The following is an 18,638-nucleotide window of genomic DNA, read 5'->3' on the forward strand; positions in this document are numbered from 1 at the left end:
TCACATAATAGTGGAGACTGAGGTGTTAAAGTATCCCTATCTAGAATCACAGAATCACGGGGGTTGGATGGGACCTCCAGAGAACACTGAGTCCAACCCCCAGGAAGAATGAAGATCCAGCCTTGTTGGAGATTCACAGCCAGGGGCATTTCTCAGCAGAGATACAAACTGATAACTGCTCAGTGAGGTCAAGAGTCAGGGCAGACAGAGGTACTTTTGCTTGCATCGCTCTTGCATAAAGCTGACCAGTCAGAGATGCTACGTTAGGCTACTGTCCATGAGCAGCAACAAAAGAAAATACAACACAGAACGTAAGCTATTGAAGTATATTTTATTGTACAGTAATTTTCAATACAGGAGAATACAGCTCTTTTGAAAAATATACAAAATTACAGTGGATGCACACCACAGTTCTGATTGTAAACAATATAAAGTTTTTAAAGTTTTAACAATTTAGAGCCTTCATACACATATTTGCTTTATTAAAAGCTGGCATGTGCAATTGGCACTGAATTTCTTCCCCATACTAGTAAGAAAATACACTGCTGTTTTAAACACTTCACTGCAGTAACCTCAGCAGCTTGTGTTTATTGGCTACTCAGCCACTTGATTAATATGATTCATTTCATATACACTCCCTTATAGATCTAATTCAAAGGGCAGAAACAGTAGGAAATTGACTCCATTTTACAAACAATATAATGCATTTTCACCTGCTTTCTGGATACATCCGAGCCAAATTATTTTTAACCACAGGGAAGGTTTTCTCACAAAATAGGAAATGTGGGAGAAAAAAAAAAAACAAAAAAACCAAACAGGCAATGATCAATAACAACATTACCAGTCCTAGGGAGGTGTGTAAGCAAGGATTTGGCCAGATACTGATACAGTGGGAGAAAAATGCTACAGGCTTTAGTGCTGTAAAAAAGTTTCTTCAACCATAAGAAGCCTGAACATGATCAGAGGGACAGCATCACGCTACATCAAATTTGGAAAAAAACAGTGGTAAAGGACATCTGAACTGAAGATGAGCTATTGGATTTTTTTTTTTTTTTTTCATTACTTACTACGGTAAGAAACATCTTGGAAGATTCTTCTTACAATAATAAAGACTGTAAAGTCTATGAAAACTATATGAGGAACTAACTCCCTTTTGTTTATGAATCAGGATCTTTCACTGAAGTCTTTATTCCGCCTGCTCTGGCACAGGCTCTATTAGCTGAACTGTGCATCTGCAGCAGTGCGCGCCTGCATGAAGCTCCTTGAAGGAGCGGCCTGTATTTTCCAGGGAACACATTTTAATAGATGTACAGATACAAAACTGTTACTTATTTTTCCTAAAACAGAAGAGGATTTTGCAGTCAGTACAAAATTAGATACACTGAAACCTTCAATCAATGTTAGGCCATAATTACATATTTAAGAATAATTAACCAAACGTGCAGCATTAAGGCACTAATGTAAGTCACAAGGCAGTTAGAACACTCATTTGATCCCAACATTTCCAGTGTCTTAACAGAAATTCCTGCCTCAGAAATGTGCACTCTGCCACAATTAGAAAAGGTCAAAAACAATATAGGACAAAATAATACTTCCATATCAACTGAAAAAAAAAAATATTTACAGATTGTGAGGAGAGACATGAAAAGCCTCTCCTTTCTGAATAAATACATGTATTAAGGGAATACATCCACTAACTAAAAAAATAGCTTTGTATTGTTAAATGAATAGTTCTCAAGTACTGTGTAAAACAATAAAAACATTTAAAGTACAATAGTGCAACTATATCAGAGCATAAAGCTGATATTTGTCACTTTACATTTCAGATAGAAGGCAAGGTAACTTTTTAAAGCAGAACAACAGAAAACCTTAAATATTTGTTATTTCCATGTATAAATACATGCTTCTGTTTCTACATTGAAATAAATATTTTTATTCCAGATTCTTTTGCTTTAACACAAATTCATTCTACCTGACAGTAGGTGAATATTCAGACTTGATGGAGCTGATCATCACAGAGTTTCCAAAAACAGTTCAAACTGAGCTATAGCTATATCCCCATTCAGTAGTGCTTTTTCCAGTAATCAATTGTACATTGATCATAAAACTACTCCAAGGTAAAACTTTGTTATCAGTTTCCAACCCTGAATCTTATTTAAAAATAAAACACTGTTGCTTTGTACGACACACATTAAAATTACGTAGCTTACAAAGTGATTCATTTTACATAGCTTAGCCAAAGAACACAAGATATATTTTGCTCATTAAAATAAATGAGAAAAAGTATCCAAAATACCTAGGGCCCAATCCAGGACAGAGAAAAAGTAAGTCTCTGAACTCACGCCCTTCAACCTTGGTTGATACCAAAGGGTATCAAACCTTCACACACCATTCTGTATGAAAAGAACCTTGGCTGTGAAAGGAATTACTGCACACACACACACACTGATAACGTCAAATATCTGAAAGCCACATTTGTCAGGGGCGCTCTGCAATGAATTACGCTGCTGAAGATAAGAAGGTAGACAGTGATCTTTCAGTAGCCTACAGTGACTGAAATTATATGATCTATTCAGCTACTGATAGTTACCACAGCCAAATTGTTCTTGGGAGCAGCAGATGGTATCAAAAAGGGGAAACGGATTTGTATTTTTACATAGTGGTTTATTTTTAAAATAAATAAAGGGAGATTCAAATTCATTGTTAGGGGGAAATGTTTTACTAAGAGAGTGGTGAGACATTGGAACACATTGCCCTGAGTAGGTCTGGATGCCCCACGCCTGGAAGTATCCAAGACCAGGTTGGATGGGACCCTGAGAAGCCTGATCTGGTGTGGGTGGCAACCCTGCTTAGGGCAGAAGGTCCCCTTCAATCCAAGCCATTCCACGAGTCTACAATTCTGTGACTGATGATGACAGAAATATCTACAATTTCTACTACATTAATTTTGGGAACTAAGACAAGCAATAATAACTCAGATCTTAGAAACACCTGCACTTAAAAATACCATTTACTGCTGCGTATCTTGGAAATTTCTTACAGTCAGGCAACAATATTCTCATTATCATAGTTGGCTGCCATTCACTCCAGCAGTTCCTTTCAATGAACGGTTCATACAGATGTTTGTGTGTGTGCAATAATTCTTTCACCTAAAACTTGAAAAATGCATAAAGAATTTACATTAGAACAGACTCTTCTGTACCATTACAATCACTCAACTAATGTCTAATAAAAAGCTTTTGAAAAACACAGGAAAATTACAATCCAAATCTCTCTATTACACTGTCAATGATCTAGTTTAAACAAACAGAAGGGTACTGAAACATCATTTCATCTCATCCTGCTTATCACAGGTATTACAGGTCTCTTTAGAATTTGGAACTGTAATGGTCCATGCAAATGTTCCTTTTGCTATTGAGCTGTGTAGGACTAGAAATAAAGTCTACTTTTTAGTTCCCAATCAAATCTCAACTCTTCAATTTAAATAAATCCTAACTTACTGCGATAAAATTACACCAGTAGCCTACGTATCTGCCACTGTCTTCTAATAAACCATTCCACTTTTTGTCCACAACTTGATTTACTTTTAAGTGGGTGATACTTTAATGGCTTTGGGTTTTCTTGGGAAATTTTTCATGAATGTGTAAGTCAAGACCTTCAAAAAACTGGGTACACAAATATGAGCAAAAAAATTATATTAATTCACATTCTTGGCAGAACTTTTTTTCTGTTCCTATGAGCGATACATGATACTGTCCTACCATATTCTGTAAGAAATGGAGCCCAAAATGAAACCCAAAAAGATACCAGGTAAAGGAGATAAAATATATTACAGTGTTACATGCACTGACTACTGTAGAATTGATTCTGAGCTCGCTTCATCGAATTTTGTTGCTTAAGAAGAGTGAAAACAGAGACTAAGGGTCAAAGCAAGTATATAAAGATGAATTAGTAGAAAGTCTGGATTTTTTCCATGATGTCCATCTCCTAAATACACAAATGTATAAAAACATAGTAAAAAGAAGACATAATAGAAATCCTTCATTTTTCTTTTCTTTTCTTTTCTTTTCTTTTTTTTTTTTTTTTTTTTTAAATATACAAATTTCTTATGCCAGGTAAAGTGTCTGTGACTTAAACATTGCAGCAATTTTTCATAAGTGCTGATTTTTTGACAGGCGTCCCAGCCAGGTTAGTTACCGACCTTGTATCATCTTGATTATCACTTCGTTTTCTCACTTCACTGTGAAAAAAAGAGAAAAAAAACAGCCACACAATAAAAATGCAGTTAATTAATGTATTCTTATTCAAGCCCAAGTTTACTATTTTGTTTCTTCCAGTATATCTTACACAATTCAACATCACCTAATGCCCAGGAAAATATTATTGCAATTTTTAGTCCACAGAATCAACATGTCTTCTAAGATTTCATTCAGGAAATTGAATCAATATTTCCATACAAATCACTGTACATATGGTTTCTGATATGTAAGAACTCCACAATGTTCTTTTTTCCCTTTTATTTTCTATTGCTCATTTTAATTTAATGTTTTTGCTTCAGTATATTACTATAAAAGGTTACATTCAAAGCTGAAAATAAAAAAAAAAAGAAGAAAAAAACTAAACAACTGCAATTTCAAGTATGAATTCATCCTCAGAGGAAAAGCACAAATTGAATATCTTGTACACAGACTTAAAAGTTGTGTAAGTATGAGAAATTATGTATCTTTACAGGGCCACTGTGATGAGTCCTCCTAGAAACTCAAAAGCAAGTTCTAGAATTTCTTGCTAACATGTATATGTATATGCATTATATATATATGTACATATACATACATTTAAGTTCTCCTTGTATCAGTAGAATAAATTCATGAAGGTGGGAGAATTTTAAATTCAGAGCATCATATTATTCAACAAAACAAATAATAGGAGAAAGGAATCCTACAAAGAAGTAACAGGTTAGTCTGGAGGACTATCTGCTCTAATGATATGTTTTTTAAGAATTTTTTTTTACTTCAAAATGAAATGTTTCTTTCAAAGTATAAGTATTACTAAATTCAAGAAATTGCAGCCAACCATTCCAGACTGAGTCTAGGTGATCTCCAGAGCATTTAAGGAACTATGAACCTACCAAAGAAAAAAAAATTTGGAGGTTCTGAAAAGAAATGCTGCAACTGCCAAAACATTTTTATCCTTGAGGCAGTTAAACAAATATATCATGTTTAAATATTAGAGAGAATTTTCCAACTGTGATTAAAATTATGTAACTGTTAAGTATGCTCTCTAATTTATTAAGTCACAGGTTCCTGGAAATTAGTCATTTAAATCAGCAATTAATCTTGACATTAACAGAAAAACAAAACACCTGTGCTCATGCAGCATCTCCAGTTGAGTTGTTTTCTTGAAATACATGTGTTCTTGAAGACCAAATGTGAAGAAGCAATTATGCTCTCCAAAAAGCCAGTACTTTTATTCAGGCCATGTTTTAACACTGAATAAATAAATACTGACCAAATGCCATAATGTTTGATGAGTAAGCATGAGCACATGAGTAAGTAAAGCATGAGCATGAGTAAGTCAAAAAACAAAATGAATATAGTCAAAATTGTAGCCTTGATTTCGATGACTAAAACTGAGAAATCTGAGCTTGAGGATTTCTTACTGCCAGCCTTTCAAAACACTGTAGCACAGAACAGTTTGGAAAAGTTGTAAAAGTGTAATGTTTGATTCACATTCTTCACAGAAATACCACATTGCTAAATGGATGTAATGCAGAGTTCTGTCTTTTAAATAATTTAGAGAAAGTGACATCAAGAAAATATGTGAGATTAGAATGATCAGGAATAAAACTGAACACGTGTTAATAGATATGATAGAATTAAGAGTTACTTACATGCATAATTATAAGTATTAGAAATTGATCTATGTATTTGAAAGAATTAAGAAAGTAAATCCATCTACCATTAAACGTATTATTCATTCACCAAGTTTTAAAACTGTTAGATCCATAACTAAGTTCTAAATCAAATATCGATAAATAAGACAACTATGTAACATTTGTAAGCAAAACCATTGACTACACTGAGAATAAAACCTGCTTTGCACGTCTCTATAGAATCAACATGGCATTCCTTCTCTAATTTAATTTGTTGAACTTGATGTTGGGACAATTTTAAATTTGTACATGCATGTCTTTATATGTAAATTTATATATAATGTCTATTTTATAAAATATATTGAAAACAGAAACATTACTACTTACCGAGCAAGATGAAGAACTGCTTCTACAATATTAGATCCATCTTTAGCACTTGTTTCACAGAATAGAGCATTGTAAGTCTGTGAGAGAAAAATAAGATGTTAAGCCAACTCATCTGAAATCGATCTGATTTGGATATTTATATTTAAATGAACAAGATTTCCTTTGGTATTCCTCATTCTCCAATATATTCACCTCAGTACAGAAGAAACAAATTGCTTTTTAAATGCAATTTTTGCTGTAACAGCAATATTTAGTTATATTAGTACATAACTAGTAAATTCTTTTATATTTAGTATATTCTGAATTAGCAAACTGAGTTAAAAACATATAATAAGCTCAATGTCTGAATTCAATCTTTTTGTCCAGAAGACTCTAAAATAGAAAGAGTTGCTAGGACAGGTTACTGAATTCAGCACCGTTACCCACTCATAATCTGCATCATTCCAGTATTCTAGCTCAACCTACAGCTTAACCAGAAACATGATTCCGTAATTATCAGCCATAATTATCAGCCATGCTACTTGTCCTACAATAAATTGTACAAGCAATTTTGAAGAACAGCAAGATGGCGAAGAGTCTAGAGAAGAACTATTTGAAGTGGCTGAGGTCCTTGCATGTGTGTTCAGCCCAGAACAGGGCAGGCTGAGGGGAGGCCTGAACGTAGCTGCAGCTCTTCACAGGGAGAGGAGAGGAAGCATTGAGCTCTGCTCTGTGTGACACAGACAGAATCCAAGGGAATGGCATGGAACTACATCGCATGAAGTTCATATTGGTGTATTTGGTCTGGATGAGATGGAGTTAACCTTCCGCACAGCAGCCCACACTGCATTGTGCTCTACATTTGTAGCAAGAAGAGTGTTGATATCACACCAATGTTTTATTATTGCTGAACAACACTGGCACAGCATTAAGACTATCTCCAAATTACTCCAAGCAAAACCATTAAGTTGAGGACAGCTGATCCAAAAAAAGTAGAAGAATATGTCATACCATACCATATGTCATCCTCAGCAATTAAATGAGGAAAAGGGGGGCAAAGAAGGGTAGGTCAGAGGGGACTTCTTCTTAAGAAAAAAATCAGTCCTCCTAAAAAACTGCTATTCATATGGAGGCCCTGCTTCCCAAGACATGGTCAGAAACTGCTTACTAATGGGAAATACAGAAGAAGTGTGCTCACTCTCGGTCTCTGCTTCTGCATGACTTTTGCATGGTTGATTTTTTTTCCTTATTTTCCCTTTAGTTAAATTATCCTTATCTCAAGACATAAGCCTTCTTTTTCCATCATATTTACTCCTTCCCACTTCCTTCAAGAGTAGTTGTGAATTCAGCTGTCCATCTGGATGAAACCACAGCAATTGGAAAAGATTCCCATTTACAGTGGTCATGGCACCAATCCTCCCAGAATTCTAGAAAAATTTGGACAATGCTCTCAGAAATACAGTTGGAATTTTGGATGATTAGATGTGGAGGCAGGAGATGGATTTGATAATCCTTGTGGGTCCTTAGAACTCAATATATTATATGATTCTAAGCGAGGTTAAGATTCTCATCTGCCTACTAACGTGCTTCATTTCAGTGGCAAAATTCTATTTGGAGGTTAAAAAACTTTGTCTCCTGGTCCATTCACCTTAGAAACATGAAGGCTGAGAAGAATATCCCAGAAAATAAAAAAGTTCAGCTTAGCTGCACTGAGGCAAAATTTAGCTCAGCAAGCACCATCAGAAGAAAAGAAGCTTTCATGAAAATTGTTCATGAATCATAATAACTAGATCTGAACAAGTGACCAGTAAACGACTTTTGTTTACAAGTTATTCACAGAGTTCCAAGATTAAGTTATAAAAACCATTTTATACTGAAAAGATAGTCATTGTTCTTACCATAGCCAGCTTTTCTCCATAGCTTATAGGTACACATTTTTGCCCTTGTTCTGTAACTGCTTGGCGAAGATCTGCTTTGTTTCCTACCATCATAATTGGAATATTCTCATGAGTTGCATCCTGTAAAGAAATTTCTTTTCCTTATTGCTAAAATTCTCAGAATAAAAAAAGTTAGCTAGCATCATGTCATAGTGACTTCCTTCCCACAAAAATTCCTATGTGCTACCAAAAAACACATCATTTTATGTTACATAACTGTTCAGAGAGAGTACATACTTCAAGAAGCCAGTTTAAACATCAGCCTGCAGAGATATGCATCCATACTCATAAACTCTGTTACACAACCATGAATTTAATGTTCTAGCAGAAATAGTTATCATATCTAAATGCTTTATGATAAAACTATTGTGGGAAGAGAGATCAACTTCTATTTTACTATTAAAAAAAAAAAAAAATGCCTTAAGAAGAGGAATTTTGCTTACATTTTCCCTCCAATTAAACAACTGTGGCACAATAGAAAAATTCTTTTCATCAAATACAAATTTGTATTAAAATAAGCAAGTAGTAGCAGATAGAAATACTGAAAATTTCAGCTGGAGAATAGCTAGTTTAAAGAATTTAATATACTGATTTAAAATGCAGGAGCTCCAAGGAATAGTCAAGCCATCCACAGGAAGGTATCTGAAATGGGCTCTCATGTTTCTTCCAAAAGGAAGTGAATGGGAACAGTGATGATCTTTCATATTAAAACTGCTTTCATTTTACACTAAGCATATCAGAATATACTTTAATAAATTAGAATTTCCATTTAGTTTGCACTTACACAGGAGACTGCAGTTTGGCTAATTCCTGAGTTACACAACTTTTACCTATTAAACAAAACAATCTAAAAGGTCTCTGGAATTCTAAAGCAAAGAATAAGATTTCCATACCTTCTTTTTTCAGACAGTCAGACATTAGAGTAATGAAACATAGTTTTAAAGTTGCAGATATTTAAGATACTTACCCCAATCATATCAACCCATTCTCGCACATTAAGAAAGCTTTTTTCACATGTTACATCATATAAGAGTAAGACACCATCTGCTCTTCTGAAGTACGATTTAGCAATACTTCGGAATCTTTCAAGGGAAAAGAAAGATTTGTGTAAGGCTAAGGAGTTACACTGCAGAGTGTAGCAGAGTGGATTACTCTGCTACATTTGAAAAAAATATGAAGCAGTAAACTTCCAGGAATTAACTCCAGGAATTAATTCAACAGTTATAATCATCTTTTAACATAGGAGAGTCTACTTAGCAACTGTACAACAACTAGGTAATTACATTACACATTAAAATATTCTTCACAAATTTATTACGTGGGAGGAGAATAAATGTGTCTCCAACTTCCTATGTCTCATAAGCACTCTTTTAGGTAAAAGTAAATATACACAGACCAGTACAGAGCTTTGCCACTGAACAGATAAAAATGACGTGGATTTGTCCTGTTTGGTATCTTACTGATGACCTGGGTGAGGGCACTGAGTGCACCCTCAGAAAGTTTGCAGATGACATCAAGTCAGCAGAAAGTATTGATCTGCCTCAGGCAGTAAGGCCCTAATGAGGGATCTGAACAGGTTGGATTGCTGGGCTGAGGTCAGCGAAATAAAGCTCAACAAGATCAAGTGCAGGTCCTGCACTTCAGCCACAACAACCCCAAGCAATGCTACAGGCTTGGGGAAGAGTGGCTGGAAGACAGTGTAGAGGAAATGGACCTAGGGGTATTGGTTGATGCTCAGCTGAACGTGAGCCAGCAGTGTGTCTAAGTGGCCAAGAAGGCCAATGGCATCCTGGCTTCTATCAGAAAGAGCATCCCTCTGAACTCAGCACTGCTGAGGTCACACTTCAAGTACTGCGTTCAGTTTTGGGCCTCTCACTACAGGAAAGACACTGAGACCCTGGAGCATGTTCAAAGGGCAGTGACACCAGAGAAGAGTCTGGAGCACAAGCCTGACGTGAAGCAGCTCGAGGAGATGGGATTATCTCATCTGCAGAAGAGGAGACTCAGGGGTGATCTTATTGCCCTCTACAACTACCTGAAGGGAGGTTGTAGTGAGGTGGGAGTTGGCCTCTTCTCCCATGTAACTAGCAACAGCACTAGAGGGAATGGACTCAAGTTACACCAGAGGTAGTTCAGGTGGGATATTAAGAAGTACTTCTTCTCTGAGAGTGGTCAGGCACTCCCAGGGCTGCCCAGGAGGTGGTGGAGTCACTGATCCAGGAGGTTTCCAAGAAATATTTAGATGTTGCACTGAGGGACATGGTTTAGTGGAAAATATTGGTGATATGTAGACAGTTGGACTCGATGATCAGAGAGGTCTTTTCTAACCTTGGTGATTCTATGATTCTATGACTTCCAAAATCTTAGATTAAACTTGTAATGAGCCCTAGATGTCAATAAAGTAATGGCTCTACAAGTAAGTGATATAAGATTTCGTGAAAATTCTACGTAGAAAATTGAAGAACTTTAGTTGCATACTTAGTAATCTCAAATATAAACCATCAGACAGGCAGATCTGTAAGAACAAACATAGGAACAAGATAAAAATCTAGATGAAAAAAATCCAAATTTAACTTAGAAAAAAACAGAAACACTGAAATGACTTAAGTTGCAGTCAGTCACCAACCTCTCCTGCCCAGCTGTGTCCCATAATTGTAGCACTGTAGGTTCTCCATCAACAATTAACCTTTTCATTTGAAAATCAACACCTGAAAAGCATAATTTATATAGTCTGAGAAAAAACACCAACAACCTTAAAAAATCCACAGAAAGTTATGCTGCATATAAGAGCATATAGCAGCTATCTCAAACTACATGGCTTGTACTAGATCGACAGATCCACTCATATAGCGCTGGAGTGCAATAATCCCTGAATATAGAAATACATACTTAATTTGTCTTTAGAAAAACATCTAAAGGAATATTAGAACCAGATATTTTCCCAGAAACATTGATACAAATTTAGCATTATGATCAACAAACAAGTTCCATCTGTGCTTCATTTTGCAAAATTCTCCTGTAAGTGAAAATATTTTATAAGACAGACTTTATTTCAAATCCCAACAAAGGGAAAAATAAATCATAACAAAAATATAACAAAAATCCTAAGTTTGAGTCAGTAAAACAAATACACAACTATGACTAGATTAGAAAGCAGAATTCAGTCTTTGGAAACAGTAAGTCAAGTTTGTCATCTGGCAGCTAGAAAAATATACACAATAAGCCAGTCAGAAATCCCTCCAGCTTCAATGACATTTTGAAGAAATGGAGATAAAGAACAATAGAAGATCAAAGAATATTGTGCAATAGTAATATTCAATTTAGTATTTAAGAAGAACAACAGTACCAAGGGTTGCACTGGTATTGCCTCTAAATTCATTCTTGCAAAGTCTCATAAGGAAACTAGATTTTCCCACTGCTGCATCTCCAGCAAGAACAATCTTGTAAGCCTTCTCTGAACTTGGATATTTTGGAGTACATTCTGTTGCATCTGACTGAAAAAAAAAAAAAAAAAAAAAAAAGGAAAAGAAAAAAAAAAAAAAAAACACCTGATTAGTCTCATATAAAACTGATTAAAATACAGTTTTTTTTGTTTGCTTGGTTTTTTTTGTTTTGTTGTTTTGTTTTTTTTTCCTAGAGAACTGGTTACCTGAGGAGTCAGAGCAGATATGTATTTCCTTGTTGAAGCAACTGAGCTGCTTCGACTTACTGGTCTTGAGGATTTCCAGTCTAATATTGTACTGCTGTTATCAGGACTGTACGCTTCTTCATCCCTGATCTCAGGAACCTGAAAGTATAAGTCAGCATGTTAAGTTCAGTGCAAAAATACGCTTTCTGCTTGCAATGATACAGCTAAAACTGATTGAAACCTTTTTTTTAGCAGTTTGGATTAAATAACAAACCTAATTCAACTGTGCAATTCCGGCTGAAACTTTGATTTTTCTCTTCTTCCTTGTGAGAATTTAAACAGCTGTCTTAAGTCACATACTCTCTAAACGGAATAAATAACACTAATAACTACTTCAACAGCAAGTTCAAAGGACAACTCATATAGAGGATGCATTTCAGTATTCTCCTACATGTTCCTTTTTGCACCGTGAAGACACTAGCAAATTCTGAATATGAACTTCTTGGTTCCACAAACTTCTCTGGCCTTCTACTATGGAGTGATGGCATTGGTGGACAAAGGAAAGGCAACTGATGTAGACTGCCTGAACTTATGCAAGACCTTTGACACAGTCTTACATGAAGTCGTGTCTTTAGATTGGAGAGAGATGGATTTGAAGGGTGGACTACTAAGCGGATAAAGAATTGGCTGGATGCTTGTAGGCAGAGTTGTTATCAATTTCTCTATATCCAGTTGGAAAACCAGTCACAAGCAGCACCCCTCAGGGTTCTGTCTTGGGACCAGTGCTTTTCAAGATTTTTATCAATGACTTAGACCGTGAGATTGTGTATCCTCAGTAATTTTGCTGATGACACTGAGTGGTGCAGCAAATACAACAGAAGACAGGGATGCCATTCAGAGGAATGTAGATAGGCTTGAAGAGTGGGATCACAAGAATTGAATGATGTTCAATAAAGCCAAGTGCAAGAATTGGGGCAATCTTAGATACAAGTACAGACTGGGAGATGAACTCCTTGATAGCAGCCCTGCCAAGAAGGACTTCAGGGTTCTGGTAGATGAAAAATTTTAAATGTGCAAGCAGGGTGCACTTGCAGCCTGGGAGGCCAATGGTATCCTGAGCTGCATCAAAAGAAGGGTGGCCAGCAGGGAGAGGGAGGTGATTATCTATCTCTGTTCTGCCCTTGTGAGGCCCCATCTGGAACACTGTGCCTGGGGTCCCCAGCACAGGAAGGATGTGGAGCTGTTGGAGAGGGTCAAGAGGAAGTCCACAAAGATAATTAGAGGACTGGTGCGCCTCTGCTATGAAAGGTTGAGGGAACCAGGATTGTTTCACTTGGACAAGACTCCAGGAAGATCTCACTGAGATTGCTCAGTTCTTGAAAGAAGCTTAGAAACAGGAGGGGGATCAGCCTTTCACACAGGTATATAGTGATAGGACAAGGGGAAGGAATTTAACCTGAAAAAGGGGAAGTTTAGGTTAGATGTTAGAAGAAATCCTTCACTTGGAGAAAAGGTGTGAAGCACTGGAACAGCCTGCCCAAAAAAGTTCTGGATGACCCTACCCTGGAGGTGTTCAAGGCCACTCTTGATGAAAAAAAGGCAATAATTTCAAAGCTTATTAAACAAACAAAAAAAAAACACTTATAACTCACATACTCAGTTCTATATGGTCAATCGGCAAATATCCATCTCATTCTTGCCTCCAAGCTGCTTCCTAGTGAGGCAGTTAATACTTACATCTGTATCAGAAGCATCACCGCCATAGTTTTCTTGCACACACTGTGGTCTTTGAGAAATTCTTTGATGCCTGTATTCCACCTCTGAATCATACTCGTTTGAATCTCTCAGGGTGGACAAACCACTGTCAAAACAGCTCTCAGGTAAGCTGTCAACTTCAACTTCACAGTTTATTCTTTGCATTGGGTCACAAAGGGCTAAAGAATCATAATCTTCATCCACACAAGATGGAGATGACCTACAAAGCAAGCATTGCAAAATAAAAACAACAGAACAAATAAATTTTCTTTCACAATTGTTTTGGTTTTGCTTGTTTTTGTTTTGTTTTGTTTTGTTTTGTTTTGTTTTCCAACAAAATCTACACCATTCTAGAATGCTGAACACCTACAAATGCTAACTATAACATTTAACACATATGGTACTACCTTATTTTGCATTTATAATTTTTTTTTTTTAAACACAGTTCTTGATACTCAGATTACAAACTTAATGCATAAATCTCTGTAATAATGTTTGTTAATTTATATGCCAAAAAGAATCAGTTTCGCTCTGTCCTATGGGAACAGATGAAAAGTACCTCACTGCTATAATAGACAATATCAATATAGTCTATAAAGATTGCTGCCAGAGAGGCTGGGTCCTTCCAGTGCACACCACAGAAAAGCCAAAACATATGGTTTTTAGGGACTTCATTGTACCATGCAATAACATGCTGAACTGTCTAATTTTCATATTTGCAGGCTAATGAATAATGAAAGGAACAAATGCTATCTTTGTTGTGAAATATCACAGTATTCATGCTCTTTATATTCACCTACCTGCTAGCCTATAGCAAATCAGTGAAATACAAATGAAGGGTGCATGCTATAAGCTTGTTAGGCATTCACTGAAATAAAAGTCTTTATTATTGAATTTTCAGCCTCCCTGAAGCAGGGATTCATTACTAGGATCTTCATATGCACTTCAAGCAAGTTAGATCTAGGTGCATTGCACAGCTAAAGAAGAAAAAAGGTACTTACTAATGTAAATCACTTATAAGATGTTTGAATACAAATCAATATTTCAAAATGATAATCTGCTATCAGGTAACAATCTATTGAAAACTAGCAGATTTTGAGACGCATCTCTTTTTGTCTTTTGACACTACTAAATCATTTCTAATAACATGCCTAATCATAGCCACTAAGTTTTATTCCTACCACATAAACTCTCTTCTAAAGTAGCCTGGAAGGACACTACTAAACTAAGTGAGAGGTCTTGAGGAAGAATGAGGATGGGGGTAGGGAAGAAGGAGTTCTAGAGAGCAGCAGGGGCCCAGGGACTCTCTGGTGAATGGTGACTCTTCAGTATCGAGATGGAAATCGAGAACGCCTGCTGCGCTGCCAATGGATATAGCGACATCTTCAGACAAGCATAATGCTTGCCCGGGCCTTATGGAGCTGGATCTATCAGTTCATCCTCCGGAGGTAGGTCCACCTCTATGGGCTTAACAGCACTTTCTGGTGGGTCTACTTCCATTGGCTTAGGCTCGCTGCTGCTCTCTAGAAGACAAAGTTCCCACAGTGGGAGGGAAGGGTCTATCTAAGGAGCTCCTAATCTCAAGCCTGTGCTTCCTCACCACAAGTTTTTCAGCTAGTGGTGTTCTGTTGTCAGGGTCCCTGTATTTATAGCGATTGGCAGGCCATGGCAATGGCATCTGTCCCATGACAACCAGAACTTGGCTGTATTGGGTGAGGAGAGGCTATGGCCTGAGAGTTGCCCTGCTTGTCACCAATGGGATTATGAAGGGCTCCATTTTAAGGCCATTTCTCTTTAATGTTTTCACTGTTGATTCCAATAAAAATATGGAAGTTGTAATAAGTAAATTTGTGGATGGTGCTAAGCTGGTAGGAGCGCTGACTTCCTTGGGGGTAGAAAGGCCCTGCAGGAAGATCTGGACAAATTTGAGGGTGGTGATTCTCGGCATGAGAAAGAGCAAGTGTTGGGCATCTAGAATGGGGCAGCTCTGGCTCTATGTGCAGACTGTGGAGTGAGGGGGTGGAGAACAGCACTGAAAAAAAGGAATTATTGTGTTCTGGTTGGTTGCAACTTGAATGTGAGCCAACAGTGAGCCCTCATAGCCAGATCTGCACATCAGAACCAAAAGCGCCGGGTGAGGAAAGTGGTTGCCCCATTCTGCTCTGTGCTGTGTAGCCTCACAAGCTGGATGCAGTTTTGGGTGCCACAACACAAGATGCTATTAGAGAGGGTCCAAAGGAGGGACACAGAAATGCAGAAGAGTCTGATGGCACAGCGTGTGAGGAGCTGTGTACTTTGGTTGCCGAGGAAGGGAGGAAATTCCTATTTCATATTGGTTTAAGTTAGCATCATATCATTTGGACTGGATGATCACCAGAGGCCCCTTTTCACCCCTACAGTTCTGTGATTCCATGATTCTGAACAGCTGAGGTCTCTGGGTGCGCTCAGCCCAGAGCAGAGGAGCTGAGGGGAGGCCTGATGGCAGCTGAAGCTCCTCACAGGGAGCGGAGGGGCAGCGCTGAGCTCTGCCGATGGAGCCGATGGAGCCGATGGAGATGCGTGAGGGGAGGGCAGCTGGGGGTTAGGAACAAGTTCTGCGGAACGGAAGCGGGCATGGAACAGCCTGCCCAGGGTAGTGGGCATGGCCCAGAGCTGTCACATGTGAAAGATTATTGGTGTTTGAATAGTCCTCTGTGGAGCCTGGGGTTGGAATTGATTATTCTGGATCCCTTCCAACTTGGGATATTCTGTGATTGTATATTCTAAACATCCAGAGAGATTTTAGTTAATTTTTCCTCAACTTTAGAAAATTATTCAATCTAATATACAACTTTGATATGACTGCATCTCTCAAAATTTCTCAACAGAGGGAAACAGGTATTATCCGCATTTAACAGAAGGGATCAATTTGTTACAAGCAAAATTTTATAGCCTGCAAACACACAGAGATAGTAGAATAGCACTTCTGAACAAATGTGGATATTATTACTGCAAAGCAGAAGCCAACTTAATCCCTACTAAAGATTTTTGTCTCATTGGAAAAACATAAAATACAGGCTACTATCAATGTAGGGTTGGAAGTAACACAAAAAGAATAAGGTAAGAGAATTTATGGATTGAATATGGACAAAAATTCTTAATGGCATTTCCAGTTATTTCAAATAACAAAAATGAAATAAAAATTTCACAAAATAGCATGATCTAAAGCACTCGAAGTTGAATCCAGAGCTCTGTGGTATCAGTGAGAGCCTCTACAATGACCTGAATATGATCTCATCAAAGAATGGCAACAAAGCTGGTGAAGCACTTGGAGAAAGCACCCTGCAAGGAGCGACTGAAGAAACTGGGGCTATTTAGTCTGGGGAAAAGGAGGCTGAGGGGAGACTCTATTGCTTTCTTCAAATACCTGAATGGTGATTGCAGTGAGAGCAGGGTTGGTCTCCTCCCACTGGTGACAGGTGACAGGACAAAGGGAAAAGGCCTCATGTTGCACAAGGGAAGGTTTAGGTTGGATATCAGGAAGAACTTCTTTACACAAAGGGTTGTTAAGCACTGGAACAGGCTCCCCAGAGAGATGGTTGAGTCACCAGCCTTGGATGTGTTTTAAAATTTTCTGGCTATGGTGCTCAGGAACATGATTTAGTTAGATGATTTGTGAGATGTAGGGTAGTTTGGTTAGGCTGCGGTTAGACTTGATGATCTTGAAGGTCTTTTCCAACCTGAGCAATTCTATGATTCTATGATTCAAGGATTTTCATTCAGTAGGTGTGAACCCAAAGGTGCTCTGACCAGTAAAAATATTTGTTACGTATGAAACAGAGGAAAGAGAGGACATTTAGACTTAAACTAAAAACATCAAGAGGTTGTCTGAATTCTCCATTCACCACTCACCATTACCACTAAATAAAATTTTCCTGAACTTGCTGATGTCATTGAAAACATTGCTGTTGAATTCACCATACTATGGATCTTGTGCTATTGCTACATATTTCTTCTAAATCAGGAAGAATTATTTTCTCTTTTGTTTAACAGTATTTGATCTTCTAAGACATTTGTGATGACCTAGTCTTTTTAAATTTAGTAGAAGCAAATCTGGCTTACCTGTCATAACGCGGGTTCAGAGGAGACTGCCCACCACTACATTTGGGACTGCTTCTAGAAATAGTACTTCCTGGTGAGGTATTTGCTAACCGCTGCAATAAATAAATAATAAGTGCATAACAAGTTTTATGAACATAATATAAACATCAAATTCGCCATGATTAAAGTGTTTATCGACAAAATGACTACTGTACATTTTCCTGTATATCCACTTATTTTTAAATAAGCTTCATTCTTTAAACAGGACTAGATGTCCAAAGGCTACTACATGCACCACTTAGGTTCCATTGTTGCCTTAATGCTAGACGCTGGACTTGCTGGCCTCATTCAACCATCCAAAAAAAAAAAAAAGGAATTTCCAAAAGGATTATTACATTGATTATGTGTTGTCTACTAGAGTGAAAAAGGAATGTCACTAGATGAGATAGAATTTGCTTTCCTTGTGTATGTTCTGGGGCATGTCAGAAGAAAATTCTATCTTCAATCTTTCTGTCCAGTACTGTTACTGTAGAACCATTATTCTGTCTAAATTATTTTTCAACAGTTATTTGCTCTTCCAGTGATTCAGGAGTTTGCCCAATTAATAGTTTTAAAGTTTAGAAGGCTTTCTAATACTATAAAAGTTCCAAAAATGCCCCAAAAAATCCAAAAAAGCACAAAAGGTCTGAGGTGAGATCCCCACTATCAACAGTTTCTGTTAGTTGTTATCCCACTGACTTGCCTGGACAGAAGTTGGATTCAGATCAATTACAAAGAAGTTAGTTTTCTAGAAATGTATGTTTTCAGTGCTAAAGAGCTCCCATGTAGACAATTCAGACACATTTCCTTTGCTGTGAAAGAAACTGCTAACCTGTTCATCACATCAGATACATTTGGTTACAAATTCAGTATTTCTAAAGCACCTAAAACTTTGCTGGACAAAAAGCTTTGTTGTTGCACCTTAAAATCTACTGAAATCCAACCACACAAATGTACTCCC

The 18,638-nt window shown here is 37.3% G+C and overlaps 1 protein-coding gene across 1 annotated transcript in view; it reads right to left on the reverse strand.

Moving 5' to 3' along the window:
- Positions 1–312: 312 nt before the first annotated feature.
- Positions 313–18,638, reverse strand: part of RASEF (RAS and EF-hand domain containing) — a 40,550-nt gene continuing 22,224 nt past the window's right edge. Inside the window, exons 9-17 of the mRNA XM_048930849.1 lie at positions 17,660–17,751; positions 13,541–13,778; positions 11,825–11,962; positions 11,522–11,669; positions 10,802–10,883; positions 9,143–9,257; positions 8,137–8,256; positions 6,260–6,336; positions 313–4,240 (exon numbers count right to left, since the gene is read on the reverse strand). Coding sequence (XP_048786806.1) covers positions 4,132–4,240; positions 6,260–6,336; positions 8,137–8,256; positions 9,143–9,257; positions 10,802–10,883; positions 11,522–11,669; positions 11,825–11,962; positions 13,541–13,778; positions 17,660–17,751 — 1,119 coding nt within the window. The 3' untranslated portion in view covers positions 313–4,131. The remainder of the gene's footprint in view (positions 4,241–6,259; positions 6,337–8,136; positions 8,257–9,142; positions 9,258–10,801; positions 10,884–11,521; positions 11,670–11,824; positions 11,963–13,540; positions 13,779–17,659; positions 17,752–18,638) is intronic.

The sequence above is a fragment of the Lagopus muta genome, chromosome Z (genome assembly GCF_023343835.1).
Source record: "Lagopus muta isolate bLagMut1 chromosome Z, bLagMut1 primary, whole genome shotgun sequence".
In the NCBI taxonomy this organism is placed as follows: Eukaryota; Metazoa; Chordata; class Aves; order Galliformes; family Phasianidae; genus Lagopus; species Lagopus muta.